This window comes from Sorghum bicolor, chromosome 9 (genome assembly GCF_000003195.3).
Source record: "Sorghum bicolor cultivar BTx623 chromosome 9, Sorghum_bicolor_NCBIv3, whole genome shotgun sequence".
In the NCBI taxonomy this organism is placed as follows: domain Eukaryota; kingdom Viridiplantae; phylum Streptophyta; class Magnoliopsida; order Poales; family Poaceae; genus Sorghum; species Sorghum bicolor.
The window spans coordinates 5448787-5469395 of NC_012878.2; the positions used below are offsets into that span (position 1 = coordinate 5448787).

At 38.8% G+C, this 20609-nt stretch overlaps 1 protein-coding gene across 1 annotated transcript; it reads left to right on the plus strand.

The window, feature by feature from the left end:
* On the plus strand, positions 4958-19748 carry LOC8080914 (E3 ubiquitin-protein ligase UPL6). The gene is made up of 27 exons (XM_002439288.2): positions 4958-5098; positions 5184-5402; positions 6245-6342; positions 6422-6549; positions 7859-7970; positions 8154-8331; positions 8999-9181; positions 9433-9615; positions 10487-10556; positions 11711-11823; positions 11924-12228; positions 12381-12477; positions 12844-12981; positions 13472-13558; positions 13642-13728; positions 14178-14315; positions 14427-14552; positions 14809-14907; positions 16681-16748; positions 16846-16912; positions 17246-17416; positions 17491-17580; positions 17790-17870; positions 18404-18477; positions 18753-18824; positions 18910-18999; positions 19114-19748. Exons 2-27 carry the CDS (start codon positions 5244-5246, stop codon positions 19178-19180), a joined length of 3081 nt encoding a protein of 1026 aa, XP_002439333.1. The 5' UTR covers positions 4958-5098; positions 5184-5243; the 3' UTR covers positions 19181-19748.

Below are 20609 nucleotides of genomic sequence, written 5' to 3' on the forward strand. Positions count from 1 at the left end.
TCGTTGGCTCTTTCACTAGGCAAAAACGCGGGGTCACCGGACGCTCAACACCTGCGTCCGGTGCTCCAAAGTCAGCCACGTGTCAGTCAAACGAACACCGCGCGTCGATCTCTAACGGTAACCTACAGAGCACCGGACGCTCCTAAGGTCCGGTGCACACCGGTCTTAAACGCAGGGAGGTTCGCAAAACGCGCAGGGCATCGGACGCTGAGCACCGGACCGTACGGTGCTCACCGGACTTAAACCCAGGGAGAAAAACAAACGGAGCTCACACCGAACACGTACCACCGGACGCACAAGCCTGCGTCCGGTGCCTTATCCTAGCTGGGCCAGGCACTGACTACACCGGACGCATAGACTCAGCGTTCGGTGCCTCAGTGGCCAGCGTCCGGTGAGTGTTTCTCACCGTGACTTCTCCAAAATTTTCCACCGGCGTAATAGAAAATATGCATTTTATTTTCTCAAAAGTGTTGAATCCCGCCGAGCTTGCGCATCCTCTCTCTACCCTTCAAACTCCACCTCCTTCTCAAAGTGTGCCAACACCACAATGTATAAACCAACATGCGCACGTGTGTTAGCATTTTCACAATTATTTTTCTTCGAAGGAGTTAAGTTAGCTCATTAGGTTCTAAATGCATGCACATGAACAATGACACCTAGTGGCACTTGATAACCGCTTAGCCAAAGAATTCTCCTTTTTATAGTACGACTATCTATCCTAAATGTGATCACATCCTCTATGGTGTCTTGATCACCAAAACCAAAATCTTAAGCAATACCATTGTCTTGATCTCCATAGGGTTTTATTTTTCTCTTTCTTCTTTTCCAAGTTGAGCACTTGATCATCTTGTGGTCATCACCATCATCACCATGATAATCTCTTGCTCCATTACTTGGCATGTACCAACCTCATTAAGTCTACACACACTTAGCATAGAGGTTAGTACTAGGGTTTCATCAATTATCCAAAACAAAACTAGAGCTTTCAATATACTACCATAAAATTTTTATAATAATTGGAGCAAGATAACTACAGTTTTAATTTTACACTAAAAAGCATAGGCAAACATTTCCAAAAAAAATTAATATTTAGCTTGAAGACATATTTATTTAATAATGAAAATAGAAATTAGTTAAACCTTATCTCACTCTAATATTACCTCTTAATATACCTCGGTATTATATTAAAACATGAGAAGTTTGATGCTAGCATTATTTTTTATTTAGATTAGGATTGCTATAAAATCTGAATCAAGCATCACATTAAATAGGCTACCATAAAATTTTTATAATAATTAGAGTAAGATAACTACAGTTTAAATTTTACACTAAAAAGCATAGGCAAACATTTCCAACAAAAAAAAGTGTACTAAAATTTGTGATCTTTTTTTTTACTGCATGGATCTACATATGTGGAGCTAAACAAAATTTGTTTTATAATTTTTAGTTTTTTCTATGAATTACTACGCATTTATCAATTTTTAGCCGATTTAAAGAATAAAAGAAAAGTAAATTGAAGATTTTATATTGAGAACCCTAGAAAAATGTTTATTCTTTTTTTCTCTCTTCCATCGTACCGATTTCGGATGGGCTGATTGGGCCGACCGACGGAAGGCGATCGACGGGAGCGGCACAAAAGTAATAGGAGATTTTGCATTAGGAACTCTAAAAAGTTTTTTATTTTCTTTTTGCTCTTCTACAAACGTTGGACGGAGGAGGCGATGGATTCGGCAAACCGAACGCGGACACGAGCAACAGAAGAAAATACTAGGCAAACTGAAATTTTGGCTCTTTTATAAATAGTGTGTATATATAATGTCATTTTTTAATATTTTAAATATTTTAGCTCTTAAATAAATGGTTCTAAATAAAAAAGTTTCAACTAAAAGTTTTTATCTGGTTGAGGTCTAACAATCTAGGTGTGTATCTATGTGAATGGTTACAAATAAAAAATTTGAATCCCAATATCTAAGACTTTTAAACAAATATATAAGACTTTAAATGTCTTCAGATAAAAAAACTTGTAAACTGCAAAATTGTAGATTTCACTGACAACTACAAGTTTTATATAGATCATATCACATCAAATGTCATTTGAAATTTCTAAATTTTAAATTTTAAAATCTTAGAAATTAAAATGAATATTTAGAAATACATTCAAATCAAAAAATTGTTAAGTATGAAGTTGTTGATCTTATTAATAACTACAACTTGGGTTGTTTAAAAAATATAATTTAAAATTTAAAATTCGATAGCTAAAATGAAATTTTAGGACTCTAAACAAAAAAATCAAGTATAAAGTCATGGATTATGCCAAGCTCTATAACTTTTGTATAAAGTTTGTCTTTGTTTGAGCTGTTATAAAAAGTTATGAATTATGAATATTTTAGACAACTATTTCTCACCCTGGGCACAGAAAACCGAGAATCGAGAACCAAACCGAAAATACCAAGAACCGAACTGAAAGTACCGAAACCAAATTTTTTTGGTACCTTGTTCGGTTCTTATTTTTCAGGAACCGAATTTACCGAGGTAAAGTCGGTACTATACCTCGGAAACCAAATTTAACAAAATATGTTGAGTTTGAGTGTAGTTATATTATTAATAGCACTATTTTAGTCTATTATATTTTTGTATATGTGGTATTCTACTCATATAATCTTGTGAACTTGTATATGTATGTGTTTGACACTACTATTCTTTATGAAATCATTTCTAAATTATGTCAAAATTAGATTTTAAACATGTTATTGCATGTTCATGCAATCAAGTCGGTATTTTTTGGTAAATACTGAAACCGAATTTCCTCGGTACCGATCTTTGGAAGAAACCGATCGGTACCTATTTTCTGAGGAACCGAATTTCTATAAGAACTGAAGTACCGAACCGAAATACCGAATGCCCAGAGTGAACTATTTCTATAGATGGATCCAAATATTTTTAGAGAGATGGGGCCTTATAATGGCCATCACTATTAATCTATTTCTAGAAGTGGACCTTTTAGAATGCTTGTCTTTATTAATAGTTGGTCTATAGAGACGGGGTATTAATAGTTGATAATTAATTAACATATGCGGTTATTTTAGGTGCATGCCTCTACAAATGATGACCAATTACATATGCAGTTGCATAAAATGTCTGCATCTCTTAATCAACCTGACTTCTAAAATCATTCATGTAATAATGTATGTTATATATCTAACATTAAATAATTAAAAGTTATTCCCCCAAAATTGGGTCCATTGCAGAAATTGACAAACACTCTCTCTCCGATTATCCTTAGTTCGAGAGCCAAAAAAGTATTTTTATATAGTTATAAAGAATATGTTAACAATGCCAAATAAAAGACCTATGATAACAAACTTGACGATGAGCTTAGGCATTATAAAAAAGAGATAACTACAAGTTTCATCTAAACCATAGCACATAACTACAACTAAGTTTTCATCTAAACCATAGCACACAACTATGACTAAGTTGAACTAGGGTACTCGGTACTTGTGGTTGTGTACTGTGCCTAGGGTCCTATTTCCGGTTTGCTAACGACTACGAGCAAGCATACCACACCAGTCCACATCACCACACGTAAAGGTGTCTCTATTGTAAGGCCTTGTTTAGTCCCTAAAAAAATTCAAGATTTCCCATCACATTAAATCTTTGGACACATGCATGGAGCACTAAATATAGATAAAAATAAAAACTAATTGCACAGTTTATCTATATTTTGCGAGACGAATCTTTTAAGATTAGTTAGTCCATAATTAGATAATATTTGTCAAATACAAACGAAAACGCTACAGTAGCCAAAGTCAAAAATTTTCACCAACTAAACAAGGTTTAACAACAGACTCTAAGCAGGTGTCATATTTTTCGAGGTGGAGGAGAGAGAACAACTAAATAAATTCATAGCTGGTGAGAAGTTTGTCACTAGCCTCATATGTGTTCCCAATAAAAAGCTAGGTCTGTACATGCTTGGCACACGTCGATGTATCCTGTGGCCCTAGCTTTTCTTTCTTAATTTCCAGCCCTCTGTGTCGGTTAGCGATTACACCGTCTTGTTGTGTGCCCTAATAAGAGTACCAACAACCTAACTAACAAGACCGTTAGCCTCATAAAAAAAATCTATAGTACACATAAGCAAAGACACAAGAGACACCTAACCTAACCTAGGTTTCTTGCTCTTTGTCGTCTAAGTCTATATGGCCTGACAAGGGTAACATCCACTTAGAGCGTTGATCATGGCCTAATAGAGTTTTGACAAGTCCACCTTTCACTAGCTTATAAAAGTTTATGTCAACATTATGTTTATCTAGCAAAGATAAAACTCGTAAAAAGAAAAAGATCCAACGCATTTTTAGTAGGACCCCACACTGTTTTCAAGACGATATGCATGCAAGCTTGTGTATGCGTGCTAGGGACATTAGCCGTCGCTCTCCAAAGCGAGACCCAACACACACTTCAACTTGTCAAATGAAGCACTCACTACCTTTGCAAGCCACTCCAAGCATCTGTGAGTCCATCTTCTTTTTGCTTTTTGTCGTCTAAGTCTATATAGTCTCACAAGACTAATATCCACTTAGAGCGTTGATCACGGCCTAAGGGAGTTTTGATAAATCCACCTTCACTAGCTCATACAAGTTCATGTCAACATTATGTTTATCTAGCAAAGATAGAAACAGGTAAAAAGGAGAGAGACCTGTAGTGGCATTATGGCAATGTCACGAAGGAGCCCCCGCTGAGGATGAAGGTGGAGGAAGAAAAGAAAGTGGGATCCATAGAGGAGCTTTGAACTGTCTAATAAAGGTTTTGATTTGATGACTCCAGCCCACCCACGTCACTGCCTACGCGCCATGCGCAGTTGGCGAGCACAGACCAGGGGCAATCACGTGAAATCGAGGCCGTCCCACTTCGCCCCGTCTTCCAAATCCCAAAGCCTGCCTGGTCTCGTCGCACCCCCCCGCACCCCCGTCTCGACTCCTCTTTCCCCTTCCCCGACTCCCTCTGCGTGTCTCGTCTCGTCGCCGACCCTCGCTCGCCCAATCCCCCGCTCCCCCCCAAACCCTAGCGCCTCCCCGATCGCGCCCGGAGCCTCGTTCAGGTACTACGATCCGACCGGCCCGAGTTCCCCTTTTATTTCTCCCCCGCGAATTTTTACTGATTCTTACTTTCGGTGGTCGGTGTAGGGGGGCCGTCGGCGCGGGCGTGGGTGTGGGTGCAGGCAGGCAGGTGAAAAAGAGGCGGCGATGTTCTTCTCGGGTGACCCGTCGTCGCGGCGGCGGGTCGACCTCGGCGGGCGGAGCAACAAGGAGCGGGACCGCAAGGTGCTGCTGGAGCAGACGCGCGAGGAGCGGCGCCGGCGCCAGGGCCTCCGCCTCCAGAACACCTCCGCCACGAAGATCCAGGTCTGTTCACGACTCGTGCCCCGTGCCCCCTGGTGTGGCTTGGAGTAGGGCGTTGGGGCAGTGCGATCGGGCTGGGGGTTTAGCTACCTCTGCTCTCGGTAGTGTCATGAGCTCTGAGATCCAACTATGGGCTTTTCGGTGGCTGTGAATGGTCATGGTTCAGCTGGTTAAGTTTCGTAGAAGACGGGTTGTGTGTTAGATATAGCCGTAGGCTTCTCGGCGTTAGGATGGACTACTAGCTTGGATTAGGATATACTCCTACATTGCTTCGTTTCCTTTTCTGGTTGTGTGATGAGATGTTTCAAATGGGATGGATTAGTGTGTTCATGCTGTCTGTCCAGGCAAGTTATGATAGCTCACAGAATCACATGTGAAGTTCTTTTGGTCTATTTCTGCACATTAGGCGGGAACATGGGGAAATAAGGGTTGTGGTGTCTGCCAGACTGCCAGAGAAATTCTGTCAATTTCCTTTTGGTTTGCTGGGTTTGATTAGTTAAGTGGAGTGGGATGTTTGTGCATGTATTCGGCTTTCCGTTTTGTCGTTTAGTGTGTGTGGATTAATGGCGGGAATTTTTCTTGATTTCCTTTTTTTGGTCTTTTTGGACGTTACAAGGTGGGGGAAAGTCCTCATCTTTGCTTTTGTGGGTTAGGCCACTCGCAATGCCGTGAGCTGGCAAGGCATTTATTGCTGTTACTTGGTTTTGTTTGCCATGGTGTACCTCCTCAGGATAGTGTAGGCGCTTATGAGTGGAATTACCATTCCAGCAGTCGTGCATATTAGCTGACGTACCCATACTTTATTTGTTCACAAAAAATGGAACTTGACTAATTATAAGCTGCAGAAATTCTTCAGAGGGAAGAAGGCTTTGGAATCGGCCCGCTCAGAGGTTCGGAAGAATTTTTGCTCCACTTTTGGGGAACATTGCGAGAGGATAGAGTGGTAATCATTACCTAACATTAAAGAGACATCATACCCCTTTCATTGTCAAGCTCTCTGATTACTTTTGCTACTGAATCAGGAACAACTTTGGCACTAATTCTGACTTTCTTCGACAATTACTGTTTTTCTTCAATGCAAATGAAGACAATGACATAGCTATACTTTGCCAAGTCTGCAACTTGCTGCTGCAATATGTTAAACAAGGCGGTAAGTATCATAATATTATTTAACGATGTTCCTTTTCTTTTTGCTATTGTATGCATATATTTTGTTATTGAGCTTAGATTGCCCCTTGCCAAAAATCGAAAGTTGGAGTTGCATCTTGTTTGATGTAACATAACGAATTTTAAGGGCATGAAGTATTGAACCAGTTAGTATTGAAGTAGTATTGTAATATAAGGACCAGGAAAGGAAAAAGACCATTAAGGCATTCAGATGTGTGGTATGGTTCTGATTTCGATGTACTCATGAGAAATCTTGAAAGGTTAGAAGAGGATACATGTCAATTGAGGTTGATTTTCTGGATCAGATGATACATTTGAAGGTTAATTTGGAAGAGCCGATTCAAATAGATATATACGTTGAATGCCAGCTGGGAGGAATTTGCTCCCTTGCACTGCTCTGGGTTAATTTTCTATCAAACCTTGACAGCAAATATGATGTCCGTTTAAATTTTACTCCCTCTGTCTGGGATTGAGAGGTGCGAAGCTTCCGAGATTCACAGGTGCCCAAGTTGTTGCATGCCCTGGTGCTGTCGCTCACATCCAGTCTTCCTGTGCGGGAGTTGCTGCGACGCGCGGGTGTGGGAGTTGCAGGAGGCGCGGGCACGGGCGTTCTGGGGGAGTGTATGCATGTGGCCATGCGGGGATTTGGAACGTGCTGCATGCGGGGCATGCAGTGTTGTGGGCGTTCTAGGGGAGTGTATGCATGCGGTCATGCGGGGAGTTGGAACGCGTGGCATGCAGGGCATGCAGCGTGGAAACGAAGGGTTTATCAGCGTTTGGAGCTGGTGAATTAAGGGTAGTTATTTTCTCCCTGTCTACGAAAATCGCTTGTGCGCCTGTAAATCCCAGACAGAGGGACTATTACTAACGCTCGTAATTAAAAAAATATATTACGTCCTACCCTCTTTTACCCTCATATGTGGACTCGCTAGGCATTGACTATATATACATTTCAGAGCAATGTTTAGTGTCCCCTTGATTGTGTATGTAAAAAATGGTATTCTGTTTTTGCGTGCGTGCGTGCGTGTGCGTGCACGCGCGCGCGCGCGTGTGTGTGCATGTGTGTTTTTAAGTAACATTAATCAATGATATGAAATTTAATTTCTCTAAACTTTGTTATTTGATTATGTTATTTGCATTTTTGAACTCTTTGAGCATTAGAGGTTTCTAGTCAGTTCAATATTTGTTACGACTTGCATTTAACTTGCGCACAATCTTCTCATCTTGATGTTCCATATTTGTTTTCCTTGTTTCTGTAGCATTGGCTATAATGGTATTTTCTCCTGTTGCAGGAGATGTTGTAACTCTCTTTACTGGTGTGGATGGCTCCTCACTGCAACCTCTTGTTGCTCACAGAGTAAAAAAATTTGCCCTCATCTGTGTGCAAGCAGTCTATCAAAAGAGGTAAGTTCAACCATGCAAAGCTGTTTTGGAATTTATTCTTCTTTGGGTGATTCTTCTTTGCGATCACATATTTAAAACTATCTTCTTGTGTCTTTAATGGAGATTCCCCCCACTGTACATGTGCAGCCTTCTTGCAGTAGAAGTTAACAACATAGCATGTGACACGGTTTTATGTTTTGGCAGGCATGATTGGGGCAGGCAACTTTTGGCTACACCTGGAAGCACATCAGTGCCTGTCTCATTACTGGAAACTGTAGGTTGCTTGATAAATCCAAAATTTCCTTGGAACTGCAAAGTAGTTGGTTATCTTCAGCAGAGAAAGATCTATAGCTTATTCCGTGGCATTATCGTATCTGTACCGGTAAGTTCTGTTTCTGTGCTAGTCTTCTATTTGCACTTTGACATCAGTTTGGATATTTTTAGTTTACTTGACCCTGATAATTGACACTTACTTGATTGTACATACCTCTAGTTCCTTCATTCTGTTGGTATGTAACTGCTTCCTTCTTTTAAGAAACAACCCCCTTTCTTAAAAATGAAATGTCTTGTTTATTTCTGTAACACTTAAGGCACGTGGCACCCATGTCCATGTAACTGTTCAAAATCATGTGTATCAGCCAGGTTCACTTTTTAGGCAAACCTTGTTCTGTCATTTATTTATCTGATACTCCCTCCGTCCCAAAAAGAGTGTCGTTTTAGGTTTTTGTGCCACAAGTTTGACTCGATTTGTAGAAAATATATGCAATATTTATATCTCTAAATAAATTTGTTAAAAAACTAGACTTAAAGATCTTTCCAATGATATTAATTATGTACTATAAATATTAATATTTTTACTATATATTTAGTTAAAGTTATTTCTCGGGAAGCGAAAACGACACTTATTTCGGGACGGAGGGAGTAGGTTCTAAGAAAAAAAATCATTTGTCTGGTAGATGATACATGGAGTTTACTGTAATAATGCTAGTGCTACAATGATTTGTTATGTAGTTTTTTCTGACCTGTATCTATATATGATTATAATTCAGCATAAAGTCAGAAATTCTGGGCATTTTGATAGTGCATCTGTGCTGGAGCAAGTTCTCATGCTTGTTGCTTCACATGTTGGCCATCATCCCTGTTGTTGTCTGAAAGTGGATCCAAGATGGAGTTTCTCGTCTCAGCTTCTGTCAATCCCTTTTCTATGGCATCGCTTACCACACCTCAAGAAGGTCAGCGTTTCCCTTAATATCTTTGTTTGGCCTTTTTTTTGGGAACATTTCCAATGACTACCAAACATAGAAATTGCAGTACATTTTTCTCAGTGTGTCTCACCTATATTATATTTGTAGTTGTGGAGTCTAAAGTCATACTAATATGTATAACCAATATTTCTGGAAGTAAAATATCTTTGAGTAATTAAGTTCCTTCACCAATTATTTCAATGGTAATATATCTAATGTGCTTGCCCTTTGTACTTCAGGTTTTCTCAGTTAACGGGCTCAGCAAATATTATATCCATCAAATAGCTTGCTTTTTGCCCAGTCTTGCTGATGTCCTTCCAAACGATATATCGGCTAGTCATCCAGGATATGCGTGTGTCCTTGCAAATGTTCTTGAAGCTGCAACCTGGATTTTGTCTGATGCAAAGTTTGCTTCTGATTCAGTAGGTTTTCTTCTTCTACCTTTTGGGTTTCTACTGCATTTTTTTGTTTAACCACCAAAAGTTGGTTTATGTTGTGAAAACTGGCATTTAGGTTGTTATTCCAAGGTAGCTTTTAAGTCCATGTGTTCAGATAAGTACGATTTAGGTCCATTATTCATGTCAAGCAGGTTGTCTTTTCACCCCTTGGGCTACTTGATCAATTATGCTACATGCAAACTCTTACATGTATTCTTCTGTTATTTCTTATGTAAGATAATAACAAATCTCAGTTCAATGCTTGTTTCCCCTTTTGCTTATTTGTAGTCTATAAGCTAGCTGATTAGATTCTTGGGAGTCAGATATCTTAATCATTCTTCAATCTTGACTCAGTGTCCTGATTTTGAAAAACAATGCCCATTTTCCTGTGGATTTGGTCTAATTTCATGGGTTTATGGTAAACTTGCTTTTATTTTATTTTGTTGACATTCTCGATTGCTGCTAGTGTATTGATTTATTCAGTTGACAGCAAATGTTCTCCTTGGATGTGAAAAAGAGTGCTTCTAAAATCTTAGTGCAACATAAGGACTTTTAGTTTCAAAAATACATGACTCCAGTGCAGCTAAAATAAATAGGAAACTGTGGAATCTAATTTTCATACTTTTCAAAGAGCTTCTTTCCATTTTGTATGTTGGTTATATGTTTTTTCTTGAATACTATGTAGGTTTTGTGAGCTATGCTATATTAGCTGTGTATTTATTCCTCCCTCCTTAATGCTTCTTAAGATTTTTTTTCTTTTGTGACGGCAGACCCATGCATGCTAATTTTTCATTGTCCACATGTGTAATTTATTTCTTTATAAATATTTTCCATGTATATACTCTTTCCAAACCAGGCGGCTGACATCATTGCTGTTTCTACCTCGTTGTTGGATACGTTGCCAGCAGTCACAACACCAACTGAAAGTAAGTTACATGCCAGCAAGGAAGTTAATTTTGTGTTGGTGCCTTGTGTTTCTGTAAGGGTTCTCAGCCCCTTTCTTCTTAATGCAAAGAAACACAGCTCTTCTGCGTTTTTGAGAGAACAAATAGCAAGGAAGCTGAGCTAGCTCAGTTGGTTGTGGGTGTGGATGTATGCCCAGACCACCTAGGTCAAGTCCTCGTCGAGGTGTATTTGGGTGCCTATTTTCTTAATAAAATGCCACCTAGTTCCTCCTAGTTCTAGGTTTTTTTGGTGGCATAGCTTAGTACTATGTGTTTATACGGCCTTAGGCCCTGTTTGGTTCCCAATGTTTGGACACATATATGAAGTATTAAATATAAACTATTTATGAAACTAAAAACACAGCTAGAGAATAATTTGCGAGACGATTTTTTAAGCCTAATTAGTCAATAATTGGACATTATTTGCTATAGTTACAAATATGTTACAGTACCTATTAAACTTAGTACCTCCAACCAAACACCCCCTTATTTTGTTATCATTCAGTTTTATTGAAGGCCCTTGTGAGCTCTGGTAGTGTAAAAGCTAATTCAGTTCATTTTACATGAAACATAGGTTTTGCATTGCAAGGAACATTTTAATGGACATATATTTAAAGACTATTCACCTCACTGACCGAATTTACACAAGATTCATGATTGGGACAAATCAGCCACAACCTGCAACTAATAAACTAGCAAATGAAGAAGCTAGAGAGTATTTATCCTACATGGCCACAACTCTAGGGTTTGAATTTGAATGCCTTTGGCCTTGATAGACATGGATCTTAAAGAAAGATTTAAATTTGACGAGCAAGTGAACCATCTGAGAGGGAATAACTATTCAGTCAGTGAGGCCTTATTTGCATGGAGAACTACTTTGACATTTGAAAGTAAATCCTGAAAGTTTTTTAGAGCAATCCCCCTTATCTGAACAAGGCCTAATTCGCATAACATGTACATAGCTTTTCAAATCATACCTATTAAGCCAATCACTAGGCTATGAACTAGGAGTACGTTCCCTGTGGGATCTAGTTATTCCATAACAGTCAAATAAAAAAGGTTAAGCTGAATCAAAGGTCTGAGTAAGATGATAAACTCTAAATGTCTAATACAAGATTTTTCTTTAATATTTACAGGGGCAGATGACGATGATGAGATGCCCATGGATGTCGATGTTAAAATTAATCTTGATGTTGATTTGGAAAGACAGATAACTGTAGCAATTGATTCAAAGCTCCTTCAACATTTGGTACGAATCCTAAACAACCATGGATGTTCTTGCCCTTCATAACCCATTGGGCTTCTTATTCTTTTATATCTTGTTTGACCATAGGTTGTATAATTCATAGGTGAATGCCCTCTTCAGAGGTACATTAAGCACAAATGATTCTGATCTGTCTGGACCATCAGATGCTGAAGTGGATGCTGTAGGATCTATTTGTGCTTTTCTTCATGTCACATTCAATACATTCCCTCTAGAGCGAATTATGACTGTACTGGCCTACCGGACTGAAATTGTTCCTGCACTATGGAACTTCATAAAGCGGTGCAATGCAAACCGAAGATGGCCATTTTTTTCTAAGTTTGCATCTTCATTACCTGCTGATGTTCCTGGTTGGCTCCTTCCCATGTCTGTATTCTGTCCCATATACAGGTAAAAGCCCCCCCTCCTCTGCTGTGAAACAGTTAGCCAATATCTCTCTTTTTTTCTAACGGCTTATTTTGTGAAGTTATTGGAATAAATATAAAAAGGGCAACATCTTTCCTCAGATGCTTATGATGCTTTGTCTTTGCTCCTCATACCAGGCACATGTTGAAGATAATTGATAATGGGGAGTTCTATGAACAGGAGAAACCCCTTTCCCTTAAAGATTTGAAGTCCTTGGTTCTCATTTTAAAGCAGGTATATAATAACACTGTGCTATTACCATTGTGGTATCATAAGCCATTCTCGTGCTGTGTTGAACACAGTTTTTTAAGCATCATAGCTGTTGTTAGTTACTGTGGTCCTCTTATGCTTTCTGTTATTGGTTATAACTCTCCCTTTGTTATGGAAGCTCTGCTATTGGTTGGTGTCTCTCTGGCTGCACCTTGTTTTCAAGCATGCTACAGTCCCTGATGGATATGACTCTCCATTCCTGGCTTGTACTTGTTAACTATGCTTATAAAAAATTGAACAAAAATAGTGTCATGTTCTGAAACTGTTAAAAACATCATAACTATTGAGTATTCGCTGTTGGTTTCAATTGAGTACTATATCAATCTGCAGGCGTTATGGCAACTTCTTTGGGTTATTCCATCCTCTTCTCCTCAGAAAGTGTCACCCAACCCTTCAGGCCTTAAAAAGTTGTCAGTGGAGAATGTCAAGACCAGAGCTAGGGTTGGGTTATCTGAACTACTCACACAGGTTGATAATCTCGTCTTGATATCATGTTGTTATTTCTTCTATTGATTTCTTTTAATTCTGATTTTGGGTAGGTTGTGTATCTTTTTTGTTGTAAGGATAAGGATTTTGTACGTACTTATATTTATTGAGTGTTGAGAAAATTCCAATGATACTGTATGCATATTGGACTACTGGTGTTTCTCTGGGTAGTGCACACGTGGTCAGTTGTCATGTTACCTGAAAAACATCATGAACCTGATGCTGTGCTATGATTTTTTTTTTGTAGCTTTACACTGAGCCAAATGATGGTTCTTCAGTTACAAGACTAATATTTGAGCATTAGTCTTATTTGTTTCACAGTCATTTCTTGTTCATTCATATTAATTCTGTCTGAGTGTTTTCTGTTGACTGTTGCTATTTTATGTCCGTTCTGATTACAACATGCAGCTACTCTGTATATTATTTAATTATCATAGCTCATTAGGTTAATTTAAGTGCTACCTCATTGCAGTTGCAAGATTGGAACAACCGACTCCCATTTACTTCTGCAAGTGATTTCTATTCTCAAGAAGCAACAAGCGAAAATTTTGTGTCTCAGGTATGAATGCCTATGCTGTTTTGGATTAATTGAAATGTATTCCATGTGTTCATTCTTCTATGACTATGCATGTGTTTTTTCAGGCGATACTTGGTAATACTCGAGCATCAGAGATCATAAAGCTTACTCCTTTTTTGGCTCCATTTACCAGTCGAGTCAAAATATTCAATGTAAGTTATTGCTAATTTATTGTGTAAATATTGCTGAATAAGACGGGTGCGTACTTGTTCAAAATAGTATAATTGTTACAAATTGCTTGAAAGCCATAGCTAGCAGGTTAAATAAAATGGAGAAAAGAATGCACAGATAGTAAAATTCATACCGTTTGTGAGAAAAAACTGCTGGAATAGCACCCAAAAAAACACTGATTACACCAATTGCTGCTGAGAATTTTCTTTTTTGTTCAATGATGGGATTGATTTGCTCCATGGGCGTGTGGCATAAACTCACTTAGAGGTTAAAGCTTTGCATCGTTTTTCAATTTTTTTTTTTTTTGAGAAGCATGTAGGGTTGTTGACCAATTTGCAATCGTTTAAACTATTTTGAGCCGAGATGTTCCCAAATAAGATTGGTACATCTTTTAGAACAATACTTATTTTTTAAAACTTTCTGTGAGCAGAACCAATTAACGAGCTCTAGACAATCAACATCACATTCTGCATTGACAAGACAACGGTTCAAAATAAGAAGAAATCGACTTCTGGAAGATGCTTTTGATCAGCTAAGTTTGCTTTCTGAGGAAGATCTCAAAGGACCGGTATGATGATATACTCTCTTATCTTTACTCGTGGGTTTAACACATGACACATATTCTGCCGAAGTGCTAATCTAATAACATATGACACTTCAAACTTCTTGATGTATGTAGATTCGAGTTTCGTTTATTAATGAGCATGGTGAAGAAGAGGCTGGAATCGATGGTGGTGGAATTTTCAAGGATTTCATGGAAAATATTACTCGCGCTGCTTTTGATGTGCAGTACGGTCTCTTCAAGGTATCTGCTTTTTTGGTTGATCTCATTCATCCAGTGCAATTGTATCATTGCAGCAGTAATGACCATTATTTTTTATGTGTCCTAATACCTGCTGAATGTTACTAAATAGAATTCTGGTTCACAAATATAATATTTCTTTTGATCTCACAAACACAATTGCTCCGGTGGAATAACTATTTTGTACTTGTAGTATTGCTCTACAGTTTGTATGAGACCTCACATGCTTCTTTTGGAATACTTGATTTTCCTTTTGTAGGAGACGGCTGATCATCTTTTGTACCCAAACCCAGGATCTGGATTGGTTCATGAACTACATCTGCAATATTTCCATTTTCTTGGAAGTCTACTTGGGAAGGTACTTTGACCATGTCCCCTTTTCCCGTTGCTAAGCAGATACTTGATCTAGCTCCTAGATTCTTTCATAATCTGGGGTTTGTGGCCTAAAATGAAGTGGTTTGAGCCTTTATTCTTAGTTTAAAATGGAATCAAAATCAAGATGTTTTAAGGATGTCCAGCACTAAGGAGTTGGATCTGGAGCATGTCGATAGTCGATACAAGCCCTTAGTTTGAATTAACTTATGGCGTTCCCTAAGACTTAGGTTGCCATCCAAAAATATTGTTTGATTATTTCAAATTTTCATTGCTAGTGTTCCAGAATTTTCTGAGGTCATATCCTAATTCCTAAATTGGAGTATATGTTGTGCAGTAATAGCTGTTTATAATTCTCTCCATGTTACCTTTGTGGGGTTTCATCTGCCTATCCCAAATTGCACGTATATATTTTCTCCATGTTAGTCCTATATGGTTAGAGAGTCGTCGACTCGTCGTTTAAAACATGGGTAAACATCTGCCAGTGATGTTGGATTTAGCTACTTATGATAGTTCAAGATCTGGTATCTATTCGTGTATCTGGGAGGTATATTTAATTACAAAAAAACAAGGTTCTAAACAAACTTACAAAATCATGAGGTTTTCCCATTGTAGGTTTCACATGTAAGTTGACGTCTCCCTGTACATTGGCATGAGTAATAACAAAAGGAACACAGCCATTTAATCCCAAGCAAGTTGGGATAGGCAAATGAGACCTAACAAAAGACACAATTCGGGTTCCTTATTCTCAATAGCACATTCTTAATTATCTGCTATTGGTGCTTCTTTGGAACTGTTTAGTTCACAGAATCACTTTTTAAGTTCATTTTTCTAAATTAAAACTGTCCTTGCTTATTTGTACCTGCACACTTTTAGGCACATAGTTATTTGGATATGCATGCGTATATTTGACAAAGATTTCATAAATGTGCTATTGAGAATTTGGTACTCCCTTTCTTTTTGTAAGGCGTATTGGCCATTAGGGTTGGGTATGGTGATTAATGGAACCCAGGAAACAATGAGAAGTGCTTGAAGAATGAATGTAGTGACTTGGTGTTAAGTGTCTTGGGAATAAGAGAGATAATGATTGTGTACATGTTTATTCATAAATTTTGAATGGAAAGGGATGGTTAATCTGGGCAAGTGTGATAATGTCCTAATAAAATTAAATACACACCTTGTACTTTTGACTAAAAAGGAACTAAAAACCATGAAGTCTTGTTTGTTTAAACAGCGGGGGTATATATTTGAGCAGCTCTAGTGTGTTTGATTTAATCAAACTGTAGGCTTCAAAGGTGGAACCATACTAGAGCAGTTGCTTCAGAACTCAAATCGACCCCTGATACAAGTAGCACCGAACTGAACTTTTTTTTCAATTCCTGTAAGGCAAGCAGACACACAGGCCGACAGCTTTCTTTGTGAAGCATCATGTGGATATGGGCTTGCCTGGAACAGACACGTAGTAAGAGACCTGATATCTTAGTTGGCTTTGGCTCCTGCTCACACTAGATAATCGAACCATGTGAAAGCAAGCCAGTGTTTACCGGCTCGTTTCAACACCACACTCGAGCTGCCCTTAGTGCCTTAGGGTTTAATGTAGTGCTATTCAAAAATTTTGTTGATCGAATGTCCATGCAAAAGTTGATACTACAATTTTCTGTATTGGGTGCTGCTTGATGCTAGCTATAATATAGTTTGATAGTTTCTCTAAGTAGGTGTCATGATCCGGGTATGATCTTTCTGGTTCATGTTTTTCCAGGCAATGTATGAAGGCATACTTGTTGATTTGCCATTTGCAACGTTCTTCTTGAGCAAGTTGAAACAAAAGTACTCCTCTCTCCCCCTCCCTCGTCCTGTTGGTGTCTTTGTGCTGTACATTTTTATGTTGATGTTAGCTTGTACTGATCTTCTACTCATCTATCAGGTACAATTTTTTAAATGATCTTCCTTCATTGGATCCGGAATTGTACCGTCATCTTCTATTTTTAAAGGTTTGGTTCTATTTCCATTAATGGGTAAAGTGGATAATTGTTCCTGGAGTTAGAAAGATTCATCTTTTCTAGATAGCATGTAGAGAATTAGGACACCTCACACCCGATTAGGGGGGGGGGGGGGGGTGACTTTCATGTATATAGTCAAGATACAACTTGGGGTACAAGTAACATGATATACATGTGTTAGACTATGCATATATCTAATAAGGTTGTTGGAGTACTGTGTCTTACTAGCTGTGGATACTGGGATTACACAATAAGTTTGACAAGCTCACTCCAATCTAATGTTCAGTTTGCCCCTTACTGATCTCACTTCTTTTCCATTCTCAGCATTACAATGGTGATATCTCAGAGTTGGAACTATACTTTGTTATTGTAAATAATGAATATGGTGAACAATGTGAAGAAGAACTTCTCCCTGGTGGGAGGGAAATGCGTGTTACGAATGATAATGTTATTACTTTTATCCATCTTGTCGCCAATCATCGGTTAAACTACCAGGTAAAAAGATTGTAGTCATATTATTTGGATGCATTGGAAGGCTTTGCTAAATGTTTTCCTTGTTTCTATCATAGATCCGTGCACAAAGTACACACTTCTTGAGAGGTTTTCAACAGCTTATACCAAAAGACTGGATTGATATGTTCAATGAACATGAAATTCAGGTACTTCAATAGTTCAACTTAGCTTACCACTACATGGCTGTCTATCTCTGGTGATATTGAATGGAGTGTGTAACTTTGGAAAACAAAAATAGTGCTACTATAGTTGCTGAACCGCTCTGGCTTGATTTGTTTGTTTGTTTGTTTCAGAGAACGGTATTTTAACATGGCATGTTCCTACCTTATTTTCTTATGTCTGTTGTCTCCTGCAGGTTCTTATATCTGGCTCTTTAGAAAGCTTGGATATCGATGACTTGCGGTCGAACACCAACTATTCTGCAGGATATCATCCGGTATGTGTTGCTTTCTTATGTAACAAGGCCCATCTTTTCATCACTCTATGTAGCTTAGCAATCCTAATGGAATGTGACTGAGAATCTGCTATGGTTTATGTAATGCTGTATCAATAGGCACACTTGTGTGGACTACTCTTATTCGCTTTAGAAGGACTAATATATTGTGGATAGTAGATGTGCAAAAACCTGGTTGCAAATATAAGCTCCTGGTATAGTGGTGTACCTGGTGAACCTCACAGTTCTTCCAAATGTAGAAGGAAGAATATTCTTTCCCCCCTTCTAATTCTGCCTGTTTTTAGCAAATTTGAGCAAAATATCATCCAATTGAATGAAGCTAGTAAAACAGCAAAGTTTTGGTCAGCTGGACAGGCCAAGTTTCAGTCTTATTAACGTCAAAAGATTCACATCAAATTTGGATATCACAACAAAAAAAATCAGATATATACAGTCTTCTTAAGTTCATATATATTGGAAGATCAGATAATTTTTGTTGATTCTTATCTAGATAAGTGATGGCTTCTTTTTTCCAGGATCATGAGCTTATTGAGATGTTTTGGGAGGTCTTGAAGAGCTTAAGTTCAGACAACCAGAAAAAATTTCTCAAGTTAGTGCCTCTACTTGCTTTAACCCCCCTACCCCCTACGTCCTTTATTACATCTATGTGATGTTTAATGTCGTATATTCAAAAAAGCTGGAGTGTTCATGTTTAATTTCATGTTGGCTTCTCTCCCTCTCCTTTGTGCTGCTGTTTGCTCTAGAGATCTCCCTGTGGCACGTAGGGTGCCACATATTATTCACCATGACTTGTGGTATTGTGGAAGTGTAACAGTGAACTGTTTATCTAATATTTTGTGCACGTTGATGCCAATAAATGGACAGGTTTGTGACCGGATGTTCTCGTGGTCCCCTCCTCGGATTTCAGTACCTCGAACCAAAATTTTGCATTCAGAGGTTGGCTACATCTAACTGCTTGTTTATGTTCCATATGGGATGGTGAAGTGTTCTCCTAACTTTTTTTTTGTCCCCTTGAATGCAGAGCTGGTGTTCCAGGACTGGAGGAGCATGCAGATCGCTTGCCTACATCAGCTACCTGCATGAACCTTCTGAAGCTTCCCCCTTATAAAAGGTTCGTAGCTTAGTTTAACCACATTAGTGTTTCTTGGTGACCCACAAGTTACTGTGCATTCCGTTTGATGAACTAATTACAATGTGACTAACAGTTGCTTTGGTTCTTGAACAGCAAGGAGCAGATGCAAACCAAACTGTTGTACGCGATAAATTCAGAAGCTGGTTTTGATCTAAGTTGATCATGATCGGGATTCAGTATTTGTGCAGTGTAGATAGTTGCTAGAGAACAGCTTAAAGGCACCCAGGGCCGAACCATCAACCATCGGCCCCATTTGAAGCCCCATGAAGTTAAAAAGAAAAGGCGGTTGTTTATCAGAGTAGTTGTATGTCTGGAGGGAGGCTGCTAACTAGGGCTCCCCAAGAGAAATAGGCAGACGCCGTCTAATCAATCATGACATGTACATATGTATTTTTATGAGAGATGTTAAACAACACATGGTTGTTTCTCTCCATCTCAACGCTCGATTCCTCTCTCGTTCTTCTCTAAATCCGGCGACTCTCCCTCTTCTCCAAATTGGACAGTTCTAAGGGTAAATCAGGATAGGTAGGTTGGCTAGGCGGTAGGGACGGAGGGAGGGTTCGTTCTTGGTGGTAGAGGTGCCTAGGCTAGGTTGAGGTGGGGGGTGTCTATGGCTAGAGCTTGCCACGGAATGAGGAGGGGAGCAGGGGCGGAGTGAGGTGAGGAGGAAGAATAGAATCAGGTGATCGGTACTCAGATTGTTGGGGAGTCTGATCTTTATACAGAAATCCTCCTCTCTAATCAATTCTGGTTTGCATGAACACTCCCTTGGTGGGGCTTCAAACTGGCAGAGGAACCACTGATGGCCCCTTGGCTGCATAGAACACTGTCCATCGTTGGCTTCGTTGCCATGCAGATAACCTGCTACAAGATCTTTTCAGCGTGGCCAAAAATCGAGAATTGAGTTATATAAGTTACTAAGAAAACCAATTGCAATCGAGTGTTCACATAGGGGTTTCAGTTGCTAAACTTTGCAATGAAGTACAAGAATATTTTAACTTGCATGATGAAGGGTTTCGAGAGTTTATTCAGTGTTCACTATTTACCACCCTGAAGAAGTTTGACTTCAAAGAAAATATTACCTTTAACCTATGAACTGCTGTAGGAACTCTAAAGGCACTCGAAGCATATGAACAAAGGAAACACTTGGTGCAGCGAAGATTCTTTGGACCTGGACGTATGTCCGTATATATGGAGGAGACAGTGAACGTAAACACTTGACTATTAAAACGCTAGAGGGAGTATCAAGGTTTTTGTTAATCATTAATAAAAACAAAGAGATCTAAATTTGGGTTGAAGAATGCTAGAACACCAATGGCAGGGATGCACAACCATACTCCCGCTCCTATACCAATTAAGTTGCACTACATGAATCTAAAATTTTTCTAGGACAGTAAGAGATGATAATGCAAAGGAATGTCTCAAAACCACTATGGAAATAGTTCTTGGCAACCAAGTATCAAGCAAAGTGAAGACTAACATGTCGTCATTTTGAGCATCCAAGTTAATTTAATGTCGTCTCAAAGGTGTAGAGAGGAGGTGCCAAGCACCTCTAAGGTTGTTGTTTCCACATATAATCTCTTCTAATT